At 43.2% G+C, this 12,966-nt stretch overlaps 1 protein-coding gene across 2 annotated transcripts in view; it reads left to right on the top strand.

Annotated features, from left to right (window-relative positions):
* Nucleotides 1-12,966, top strand: part of COL4A6 (collagen type IV alpha 6 chain) — a 200,248-nt gene that overhangs the window by 62,960 nt on the left and 124,322 nt on the right. For both annotated transcript variants that reach the window (XM_050965151.1, XM_050965152.1), the window contains exon 4: nucleotides 12,133-12,216. In XM_050965151.1, the coding sequence (XP_050821108.1) occupies nucleotides 12,133-12,216 (84 nt within the window). The remainder of the gene's footprint in view (nucleotides 1-12,132; nucleotides 12,217-12,966) is intronic.

The raw sequence follows: 12,966 nt of genomic DNA, 5'->3' as shown, positions 1-12,966 counted from the left end.
GTCTCCTATGGGCCATCTCACAACTGATGTCCTGGTTTTTCACTTTGAAAATGGTCACTATTGCCTCTTTTCTCTATAACATAAGTCCTTGTAGTCCGGTATTGAGAAACAGTGCATTTGGATATGAAACACAGATAACAATTGATATCATCTTTTCACACCTGCTGACATGTTGCTTATAGTATTTGAATATCCACTATAACTGAATTATTGCAACTATAACTCAAGTAAATGAATGGAGTTATCCCATGCTGCAAGCCAAGCACACAAGGCCTCGATAAGTCTGGCTAGCCACACTTACATTTTCTGTTCTGCAATGGTGAATTTTTCAATTGTCCATTTCCTTAGCTAGAACTCTAACCTGAATACAACTTAGAGACATACGTGGTTCAAAGACCCAGGAAATATGTCACTGTTAGGGTTACCTAACTCAGAATCTTATCCCTATCCAAGAATATCATATGTCAATGCAAGAGTAGAAACTTGTTTTATAACTGTTGTGACAAAGTTCCTCCTCTACCTTGATGGGTCCTGCGCTTATTGGCGGATTTGCTCACCTCAGTGATCTTCCCTCTGGTGGAACCCACAGTCTGGGTCAACTCCTCCTGTGTCTGATCAGGAGTTGCGAGGTTTTGGGGGAACCCAGGCCTGCCCTCTACTCCAGGTTCCAGCCCAGGGCCCTGTGGGTTGCAGCTGTCTATAGTGCCGCCTGTAACAGCTGCATGACAGCTACAACTCCCTGGGCTACTTCCCCATGGCCTCTTCCAAACACCTTCTTTATCCTCACCACAGGACCTTCCTCCTGGTGTCTGATAATGCTTGATTGATAATTCCTCAGTCCTTCAGTAGGACACCCTCTCAGTCTCAGCTCCTTGCGCCTCTTGCTCCCAGCTCCTCACACGCGCTTCCTCTCCTCTGGCTCCTTCCTGCCTGACTGGCATGAGCTCCTTTTTTAAACCCAGGTGCCCTGATTAGCCTGCCTTGATTGGCTGCAGGTGTTCTAATTAAAGTAGCTATCTCCACTGCCTTCTAGAAAGATCTTAATTGGCCCCAGGTGCCTTAATTAACCTGGAGCAACTGCCATTTGGTTACCAGGGTCCTATTGGCATCCAGTGGGGGTGCTGTGCTTTGTCCTGGTTTTCATAACCCATGAAAGCCCGCCCACTTCGAAAGGGCCTCCCCCCCAGCCTAAGGGGAGGACCCACAGGTCTGGGACACCAAATAATTACGGGGGACAACTAATGAAAAAAACAGGATCGGGAGTGAGGTCATAGGGCTAAACGAAGGGAACCCGATGGGGACACCGAGCAGAGAACCCCAGACAACGCCCACTGCTCCTCGAAGGCGTCAAGGGAGCCAGTGGACGCCGCCCAGAGGAACTCTGCCCGGATGCGTGAGCAGACGGAGGAACGGAAATAGGCCCTACAGTCGCAGGAAATCCCGTCGGCCAACCTCCTCTCCCTGGTGTTGTAGATGGTCAGTTTGGCCAGGGCCAAGAGGAGGTTGAGAAGGAGATCCCGCGACTTCGTGGGGCCACGGATGGGGAGCGTGTAGATAAAAAGGTGAGGGGAAAAATGCAACCAAAAACGCAGGAAAATATTCAGGAGGAGCCGGAACAGGGGCTGCAACCTGGCGCACTCCAAATAAACGTGCGCCAAGGTCTCCTTCTCACCACAGAAAGGGCAGGTGCTAGGGACAGATGTGAACCGCGCCAAGTACACGCCCGTGCTCACGGCTCCGTGAAGGAGCCGCCAACTGATATCCCCGGCGGGCCTCGGGACCAGGGCAGAGTACAAGCTGGCCCACCGGGGCTCCTCACCCTCGAGAGGCGGCAGGAGGTCCCGCCATTTGGTATCGGGGCGGGACGCGAGGGTGAGGTAGTGAAGGGTATGGAGCACGAGCGAGTACAGATGTTTCCGTGGCGCGGTCTGGAACAAAACCGGCTGCAGATCATGCAGCCGGCTGGCAGTGAAAGGGTGAGGGGGCCGATTGGGTCCACGGGGCAGGGGCCCGATAAAAATGTCCACGGGGCCTGGGGTGGAGGGTGGGTGGGGCATGCCCTCTCGCAGGACCCGGTCGAGGTAAGCCCGAGCAGCGGGCAGTAAAGCGGCCTTCACCTCCTGAAGTACGCGCTGGGGAGTACGAGGTCTGGAGAGCCCCATGCGCTGAGCGAGCGTCAGGGGATCCAGCCAGTCTCCCCGGTCGTAGTCCAGGAGGTCTCCGACCCTGGTGACTCCCGCCGAGACCAACCTCTGGCACACCGTGGGGGACTCCTCCACCTTCACACGAAGCTGGGGATTGTGTAGCAGGGGCTCCGCGAGGAGGTCAACCCCCACGGTGGCCGCCACGGACCTGGTCGTTGAAAAGAGCTTCCAGGTCCGGAGGAGGTCTTGGTAGAAGACCGGCAGCCCGTTGGTTACCAGGGTCCTAGGGATATGTTTAGCCTGGGGCTAACATACCTGTTTCTCAGTACTTTACTGTAGCCATCTGGCCTTGCCCCATCACACTGTATGCAAGTAATGATTGCATTGGCCTACACTACACCAGCCTCTGTACTCATTGTTATAGCTGAAATGGGTGAAGTAACCCAAAACACAATATTCCCTGTTTTTGTTTTGTTCTGTGGTTACATTTTTCTAGCCTCACATTAAAACAGGCAATGTTACTGGATGCCGTCTAGGATAAAAAGTTTTTAGTGGGTGGGTAAAACCTGACTCACCATGTGACAGTACTTTATTGCAGATTTGTTCTAGAAGAGGCTGGGTTCCAATTTGGAAAACTTTGTTTGGTTCAAATGTGGACTTCATGGTTGTAATTTAAGATGGACCAATGTTTTATGCTTATTAAGCCTTAGTAGCCTTGAAAATCATGGTATCTTGCAACATAAGGTCTGACAGATCGTGATTCAGTTATACTTCTACAAAGCTTATTACAGTGAAAGATTTCTCCCTCCTCCCCAAAAAAGAAAACATAACCATTCTCTCATCAAGAAACCCTTAGCTTCATACTGAGTAGCAAAGAAACCCAGTTTCTGCTTGGATATGGTGCACTGGCAGTCTGGGAATGTTATGACTGTGAAATGTAATGCTACTTGCAAATGCTTAACAGTTACTGAAGTTTGTGCTTCCATCTTGGCAGCTGATAAGGAGAAGTGAGACAGGTTTTAAGATGGCTTAAGAAGAGAGATGATAATGTAGGAGGGCGATATCTGCATTGGGACTTCTGCACACTGTGGGTTGCAGTAATTCTGCAGCTCCTTCTTTTGAGGGGTAATGTATTTGCATGATCATTGTTCCCAGGACATGCCCCAGCATAACACCCCGATGCTGCCATATGCACTGGCCTGCATGAGGCCTGTACAGAGAATTACCTCCCACATACCCTAGTGTGCAGGGAATCAAAGGCTTCCCCCATTGTCCATGTGTGGACTCCCTCTTATGCATGCATATGTACCCGCCCAAAGTATTTAAGTAGTGCAATATTCTGCGTGAATTTCACCCCTAAGAAAGAAGATGTGAACTCTAATGTACAGAAGAAACAACAACAGCAGCAACAACAAAAAACACAACTATTTCTGGGCAAGCTTGTGTCCTTGCTGGACTGTGAAGGTTCTAAATGATCTGATATAACTCATAGAGTCTGGTTCACAGGATCTGCTTCTGGACGCAGTAAGGCATGCTGTTCAAGGCTTAAAGGTCAGGAAATGCTTCAGGTGTGGATGCTGTCTGTATAGAAATTATGATAGCTCCTGGTGCAGTGTGTTTCTTGCCATAACACTGACTATATAAGCGGTAATTCTGTCTTGTATAAGGCTGCTTATTTTCTGACATGTAGTAATTATGCAACAGTTGCCCAGTTAACTATGTCAGGAAGATTTTTCTTAGAATGACTGCAACATTCCTAAAACCAAGCAAAGAGGGTGAACTCTGATGAAGAGACCAGTTTTCACTGTGGCAGATGAACAAGGGCTATGTTAGCAACTTTGCAGCCAATAATAGAGACCTTGGTGGAATGAATGAAGACGCGTTCCTAGTGTTTAACTGCTAGGATAAAGCTTTTGATTCTCTAAGCCAGGTGATACTATTTGAGATGCTGTTATTAACAGGTTTTTGTAAACATTTTATTACTCTTCTTCCAGTGATGAGCCTAGACCAGTGTCTAATGGTTAAAAGATATATTGTTCATTGCACTGTGATTTGAGGAGGAGAAGAATGCTATGTGAGCTGATACTATGGGAATAAAACACTGTATTGGCACTGGCAGTAGAAAATGCTTATCACCTGACAGGCAGCACTAAATCTGAATCCCAGCAGTTATTGTATTTCTGAAAACTGCTTTACCCTAGCATGTGGATAATTTAAACCTATGATGATCACATCCATCTAATTCAGTGATGCAAAAGAGCTGCCTGTTCTAAAGCAGCAAGTCTCTGAGAAGAGAGGAGTCTGATCATTTGGATATAATTGCTGCAATTCTCCAGAGATGTTCTAAATGAGATATGGGGTAGATTTGCTGGCATGAAAATCAAACCAACAGGACTAAGAGGCTGAACTTTGACAGATATGTCAAGGCCACAGTCCTAGAACTCTTAATCAGGTGAATGGTCCCATTGGCCATTGAAGCCAGTGAGACTGCTAATATAAGAATTACTGTCATGAGTATGGAATGCAGGATCTGTCCCAAAGCCTTATTAAATGAACGGAAAATTTTGTCTCCTCAGAAAACACAATGTATTGTATTCCTGAACACATCAGCAACTGATCTTTTTATAGAGGTCAGCTATATTTTTGGCCTTTTTTAAAAAACACATGAATTTGTATAATTGTAATAAATGAATACATAAAGTGCAATTCCAGTACAGGACAATAGCACATTTACAAAAAAAAATGGCGGAGGGGACTCTGGTCAATGAGAGTTTTGTCATTAACTTCAACAGGACCAGTATTTGCCGTTTGTGTCCTTTGAGTCTGACTAAGGGTTAGTTTCTTTTAATATTTTTCATTTAACCTGAGCTGCCCAGTAAAAATATTTGCCAGTTCTATTACAGGAATGAAAATGTGTGAGGCAATTGGTTTGTCTAACAAGGTGGTGAACCCTAACATTAACTAGTAAATTAGTTACAAGTTCATGTTTAATAGGCCCCATATAAAAAGCTAAGCTGGTGGCTTTGTATTTTGGCCCTGCTGATGTAGGCCATAAATAAACCATCTGGTTTTAGCCACACTTGTATTGACTGATCAACTGTTCAGAAAAAAAAGATGTATAGTAACCTACCAACAAAATATCAGCAGAGTTGAGCAGCCTGCTTGCTCAGAGCCAGATTCTGATCTTCTTACTGGCATCAAATAACCATTGTTATTATTGAATATTTTGGTTGCGGCAGTGCCTGGAGGCAAATAGCCCATTTGCTTCAGTTGGACTGTGTGAGAAATAAGGTGCTACTCAGGGTGAAGAGCTAATAATCCATTTTACCGTTTCACTGCTGTTGGTACCTGAGCTAGCTAAATTACATCTCTGATTGCAGTGCAGACGTACCCTGAGTCTATACCATATATTATGAGAGCTGGTGTGTAGGCAGGAATCTACTGTGATATAGATCAGTAATTTGGAATAGGGCTCTATACACTCCATTGTCATGCTCAACACTATTTGACACTGGCTTATAGTTTACAAATATTCAGCAACTTGTAGGAGAAACATATTGATTTTGAAAACAGAGACCTCAAAGAGATTTTCCCCTCCTCTCTCTTCCATGTGAAATCCTGGTGCCATTGAATTCAATGTGAGTTTTGCTGTTGACTTCAGTGGAGCCAGGATGTCTCCCCTGTGTGTTTTTCTGTAGAATTGGTTGGATTTTGTTTCAGGTCTTGGCTGGAGCCCAGCAGATGGGCTCAAAAGGTGAACTTGCCTCAAAAGGTGAAGTTGGAGTCCTTTAAAAAGAACTAAGCAGTCAGGACAAGTGGCTCCCCTCTTGACTCTCCCAGGAGGAAAGTTGAAATGAGTTCAGGCACCGTGGAGTCCTTCACAGAATTAATTTCTGTTTGCACTGTAATTTAATTGATATTTTTGCTCACAGACGTAATTTTATTCCCACTTGTTTGGCTATTTTGATGCCAACAAATCCTGGCAACTGTTTTTACACAAAGCTGGATTGGCAAGACTATCAATTTACTTCTGGCTTCTGACAATCATACGAATCTGCTTGGCATATGACATAGCAGTATTTTAACTGGATCACTTATGCCCTTTCTGAACAATGTGAATAGCTTGCCACATCTCTTGTCTGAGACTAGTTTGTAAATGATTTGTGGCAGAGACTGTGTTTTTATTCTGTGTTTGTACCGCAGTTAGCACAGCTGGGTCCTGGTCGAGATCTGGGCCCCTAGGTGTTACTGCAACACAGATAATAAATAATAACAATGACCCACAGTTTTATGGATTTTATCCTGAAGATCTCCATTCATGTCAGTGAACTTATTCTGGATTTACGTCACTTTAACAGAGTAGAATCTGGCCCATTGACTTCAGTGAGACTAGTTACATGAAGAATGGCATGTATCATATGGTTAAGAGTTCTTACGATCAGGATCAAACAGACATATATGTATAAATATAATACTTAAAACTATGTTAATACAACAATGGAAGAAATGAACTATTTATATTTTTATAAATATAAAATTTTAATATTAAATACTTAAAAGTTAGGAAATGAGAAAAACTAAGGTTTTCAGAATAGCCTTAATTTGCTCACATGGCTAATACATCTCTACCCCGATATAACGCCACCCGATATAACACAATTCAGATATAACGTGATAAAGCAGCGCTCTGGGGGGGCGGGGCTCAATGCTCTGGTGGATCAAATCAAGTTCAATATAATGCTGTTTCACTTATAACGCGGTAAAATTTTTTGGCTCCCGAGAACAGCGTTATATTGAGGTAGAGATGGAGTTAAAACATTTAGGTATACAATATATCTATCCAATCTAGTTAGGTTTTTCTACTGAGAAATATCAGGCTAATAGAATGTCTTGTACTGTACATTTAACACCCTAATGACTAATCAGCAGTAAATAGTAAGACCCTCAAGCTATCTGGAAAATATGCTGCCTTGTAGGTTCCAGAAGTTTTTATTGCGATCCATTTCCTGCAAATTCAGGAATATAATTGCTAGGTTGTGGAGTTTCTCCTCAAAGTTCTGTTTTGGGCCATATGAAACCTTAGCTCTCCTAATCTGTTCAGCTTCTTTGCAGTTTGGCAGTGTGGGAAATAAGTCGGGGAAAGGGGGAGACAGTTTATGCTTACTACTTCTCTTCAGGTGAATCCTGCCAGTCTTAGTATTGGTTCTCTCCATCCACCTTATCAGAGATTCATGTCCTGTTATGAACAGAGGTGTTCTAGTCTTGTTGCACACCTCGCACCTCCTATTTTGCTTCCTCACATTTCAAATTTGGTAGAAGGCTACCAATTTACAGTCCATTACCACCACTGATTCTCTAATAGACAGGTGTTTACAATAGGTTTTGAATTGGTTTAGCCTCTTCCGCTGCTGGTTCTTCATCTGTATTCTTTGCATCCATTTGGCCTCGGCTGAGGTGTAGTTTCCTTTCTCCTGGTTGATAGAAGTCTTGATCCTTTGTCAGTGGTTCTCAGCCTTTCCCATACCATGATGCTATGTTACAACAGAAAAAACATGGGACAACCCTCCCATAAAGAAAAGGAAAATGGTTGTAACTCTCTGAAACCTGTCTGTGACACACAAACCAAGCTGAGAACCAATGCTCTATGGGGAAATGACTTCTTGAATTTGCTGGGTTTTTCCCTCCATATTGTTTCTATAATTTTCTTTGGTTTTGCAGGTGATGTAATAATTGTGTATATTTTTTTTTACAATCCCTTGGTGAGGCTGCACAAGAACAGTGTCTATTGCATATTTTGTGGCATCCCAGCTGTTATATTCCTTTAATTTCTTTGGACCTGTTCCAGAGCACATTGAAATCAATGGAAAGATTTCCATTTGGATCAGATTCTTTATCACTAAATCAGTGATACATACACGCTTGATGGATATATACCAAAAACAGGAGGAATGTTATGTTTTTACAGTAGCATTTGTTTTTTGAATGGCTTTTTAAATAATTATTCACTTTCATAGACATATCCTAATAAACAACATGTTCTTTCTACATTATGGGCCAGATTGTGATCTCAGCTACGCTGTTGCAAATCTGGAGTAACTCAGCTGGAATCAGTAAAAGAGTTACTGCAGATTTAAATGGGTATAGTATAAATGAAGTCTGAATCTGCCCATTTTTAATTTTTCTGTGCTATTCTTTATGGAAAAATAAACATTTACACTATTTTTTAAAAAACTAACTGCTTCTGATCATTGACATTCAAAGAGCTTAACTCAATATTATTATAATCTACAGTACTTCCCACTATGTTCAGGACCCTTCTTTCTTTAGCCCTTGCATTGTTTCCCTCATAGCAGTCCTTGTCAGTTTCAGACTCTGAAATTTAATATCGCAGAACAGTTGGAAAGATCTTCTCTCTGAATATAAACACACAGACACACACACATGGAGCCTGGAGTGCCCATGCTTACATATTCAAACTGCCATCGATAAATATTTAAATGAGCCTTACATTTGTACATTAGGGGTTTTTTCCTTTTAGTGAAAAATGTATGAATGATTTGTTTCAGAGGCGATGGATGCATTCTAAAAAGTTAAATACAGACCTTTAAAGTTATGCATGGCCATTTGCTATTTAAGCAGTCTGGGAGTGTCTGATGTCAGCTACTTCTCCTAAATAAAATACTTGTGACATGTAACACCTGGTCCATAGCCAACTAGTTTTGGTTTGCTTTCTTCCCTTCTCAGATTCTTTCATTCACAAGTGAGTAGAACGACCCCTCCTGCCAGGACAGGAAACTTGGAAATACAGTGCAAACATGCCATTTTACATGAAACACAGACCAATTTTTCAGGTTAATATTTGTATTCAATAAACTTCAATTACAGCTTGATCCAGCTCCCACTGAAGTCAGTGGAAAGATTTCTGTTGACTTCATTGGGAGTGGATTAGGGCCTTACACAGGTTCATATCCTAAATAAAGTTACTTGGAAAAACACAAAATTAGGAAAGAATAATTGGCCTGTCTAGTCCAGTCGCCTGCAGTTTGGGCTAGATAAGAGTCCATGCCTATGATGAAAAAAGATTTCTCTTGCATAACTTACACCTGGGAGAAAAACTAAAATGCTAAGTAGATGGGACTTCAGGAAGTGCATGCTTGCTCAAAAGGCTCCTGGGGCAAGGACTAGACATGCAGAGGGTGGAACAGAAGCTAAGCAATCACAAAAACTAAGGCTGAAATGGATGAAAATCTGGATATGTTTGGTTCCTCCATGTCTTTGTATAGCATGCAGCTGGGTGCACAAGGCTGTTGCTGCCTAATGGGAGTGCATCCCATTGGCTTGCAAAGAGATTGTCTCTTTTTCTGCATTTTCCTGGTTGTTGTAAACTGACCTTTGTTTCCTGGCCCCGGTCTCCTGACTGGATCAGGATTCCTCCTGCGCTGGCTCTCATGGCTTGTCATCTTGTCTGATTTGCTTTACTTTTCTTTTTGGTGCTGGGATCCTATAGGCCTTGTGTCCTACTACATTTAGGACATCAGTGGGAAGTGCAAGAACTTTGCAGGAACTGGCCGTAAAACAGAACAGCCCCTTAGAATTGGTGCCACCTACAATTGCATGGACTCAGTCATGACTGATTTGCCGTACGAGGCAACATACCTCCAGGGCAAGAAAAGGTGTAGCTGGTTATTCAGCTCTTTGGTAATATAGGCTCACACCGCCCTGTGTAAGAAGTAGGTGGCTAAAGTAACTATGCGATCATCAACATTTTAACAAATAATGCAGTTTTATTATTTAAAAATAGTCTTCAGTGAAAAATGCATTACATCACCCTCCTATTGGACTTGATATTGTTGCCCTCTCTGGCAACATTTTGTTTTGAGAAAGCCTGTGTAATGAGGATTCTCGAAGATGCAATGAGAAGCTTCCTTGTGCAAACTTTTCTCTTCTCCTTCCTTACACTCCAGATGTTAGGAAACTTTGAAGGCTTCAGAAATATTTTCCAAGAATGCATTTAGTAGGGAAATGTTTGACTCTAGCCTGGGCTTGTCTTGATACATATCTTGGTCATCTGGGGATGAAGCTGTTATTTCATTCAGCACTTCAAAACCTGGAGACTGCCCTTTGCATCATTCACTTGAGTACATCCATCAGAGAAGGGAAGTTATTTTTTTTAAACAGGCGGAAAAATACCTTTTCTTTGTGAATGGAATGAATATAGTGCTCCTGAAGGTGCTAGATGGAGAGCCATGAAGTGCTCATTTTCTTTTTAGTACTGGGACATCATTGTCAGTGGCGTTGCAAACCTCTCCTGCAACGATCCAGCAATGTGCCTCAATCCTGAGCTGGAGGGAGAACCTTCAGGGGCAAAAGGATTGTTGAGTCCCACTAAACTTATTTAGTTAATTCCCAAACAGTGCACACACCCCGAAAACACAAACAAAAACAAAACACTACATTAAACTAGGTAAGTTGGAAAGTTCACATCAAGACCCTGGGATAAAAAAAACTTACAAGAATATTGTAGTTATCCCCAAAATAAACAATCCAAATGCATTATGGTTTGGAAATGCACAGTTAGGGCACCTATGTAACCTTAAACTGTGCCCTGCATTGACCCGAGTCATCCAATTGTCCTTTCTTTGTTCTTAGGGACATGTTCTGCAAATCTTTACTTATACGATTAATGGTTTGCAGACTCTACACTTGAGATTATGATGTGTGTGTTGTAGGGTTAGGAACTCTAAGAAGGGTTTAAAAATGGACCTCTATCACTCCAGCTGTAGCAGTATCAGTAGCAGGAATCTGTAGCAGGCTTTTTATCCTCTGTGTGGACTAGTCACTAGAGGGGCAAATGGCATATTTAACTGTTGTATAACTTATTTTTTGAAAAGTGCATTTCTCCATTGCTGCAAACATAATAGGTGACATTTTAGTGATTTATAGCTATTGGAAATGTAACAAGAAAATTCCAAGTCCCCTAATCAGAAGAAGATCTGCTCTTTGGTTGGAGCTGGTATTCAGTCAGCTCTGTCTCTCAATCCAGGACAGGTAGAATGCCATTTGATGACCCAGGTTTCCAGTATATTCAAACTGTTACATTTCTTACTCTCTTCCTTACACTATTATATCTGTTGTGTACTAAAGGGTTTTTTTTTTCCTTTCTATTAAAAATGTGAGTTTCTCTGGTGCTTAGCTCATAGACTGAGACTAGTTACAAACAGAGATGGCCATGAGCCACAAAGGTCAGATCTGGGTCTAAACCAGTGGTCTCCAAACTGTGGGGTGGGCCATCCTAAGGGAATGCAAAGGAATGTCTGGGGGACATGGCAGGGCCTGACCCAGTCCCCATGAGGGGGCTGGGAGGAAGTGGCCCCCCGGTCCCGCTCTGTCCCCAATCCTGTTCTACCCCCAGCTACAGCTGCGGCCTTGCCCCAAGTCCCTGCTTTCGGCTTCTGACCCCCACTCTCGACTGCAGACTCCAGCCCCCAGCCCAGCCCAGGGGGGCGCGCCACATTCTGCTACTGGCAAGGGGGTGTGCAAAAGGAAAAATTGGGGGACGGCTGGTCTAAACTGTCTCAAGGTCTGTGAGATTTGGATGCGGGAGATTGGTTCAGCTACAACTCTGGTTCCAAGGAGTGATCCTAAACTAGTAGTAGTATCCCAGCAACTCAACTCCGGTGAAACTCGGTAGGCCTAGAGAACGCTCAGCACCTTTCAGGATCGGGCCCAGTTTATAAATCTGTCTTTCCTCTAATAGTTTTAAAGACATTTTCTCATATTGAGATGATCAGTGATTCTGAAAATGAGCCAGTTGCTTAAAAGGTACAAGTTAGTTAGCCTGTCTAGTTAATGTCAAACAAATCCGCATGACTAATGTAGATCATCGAAATGAAATGAACCAGCTCTTAATTACAGCATTTTGGCTGAGAATGCTCTCAGATGCCAAGAAGGGTCTGGTTACTCAAATTTTCCTCTTTTTCTTTTACAGGGTGGGAAGAAATCCTATAACGGACCATGTGGGGGTCGAGATTGCAGCACGGGCTGCAAATGTTTTCCAGAAAAAGGTGCTCGGGTATGTTGACTCTTTTGCTAGCTGAAGAAAAACAGTCCTTGTGTCTCTTATCTCCACTTTTTAAAAAAACAAAGTTCATATGCTTAAGCCTTCATCTAATGACTTCATGAGACAAGAGAAGTGATGAAGACCAGCTGCATCCAAACTAGCCCTGGCCAGGTTTTTGAAAACTGTTATGAAAGTTGGTGTTCACTAGCTGTGCAACAAGGCTTACATGGAACCCGTAATTTCATTATGGAATCTAAGGGCTGATTTGAAAAGTCAAGTAGCTTTTATGTACATAAGCTAGAAGGACAAATGCAAAATATTAAATAATCAAACTGATGTTGGCGTCCATTACAGACTTTTCCAGTCCATACTGCAAATGCTTCTACAAGGTTGCTGATGACAGATTTGGTTGGTCTTTGCTTGGATAATTTTATTGTGAGGTGGGAGTAATACTGAATGTATTTTAGCATTTCTCTTTCACATGGGCTCTTGCAAATATGTGTGTGTGTGTGTGTGTGTGTGTGTGTGTGTGTGTGTGTGTGTGTGTGTGTGTGTGTAGATTGGTTTAAATTTAGCCCCTCTCTGAGTTTCGGGTAGGGTTGACAGGAATGCCCAGTCAAAAAGGGACCCTGGTGGATCTGGTCAGCAGTGCTGACTGGGCCATTAGAAGTCTGGTCAGGGGCACAGCAGGGCTAAGGCAGGATCCTTGACTGCCTTGGCTCCGCACGGCTCCCGGAGGCAGCGGTATGTCACCCCTCTGGC

Source organism: Gopherus flavomarginatus, chromosome 8 (genome assembly GCF_025201925.1).
Source record: "Gopherus flavomarginatus isolate rGopFla2 chromosome 8, rGopFla2.mat.asm, whole genome shotgun sequence".
Lineage (NCBI taxonomy): Eukaryota > Metazoa > Chordata > Testudines > Testudinidae > Gopherus > Gopherus flavomarginatus.
This window is presented reverse-complemented; position numbering and strand designations above follow the sequence as displayed.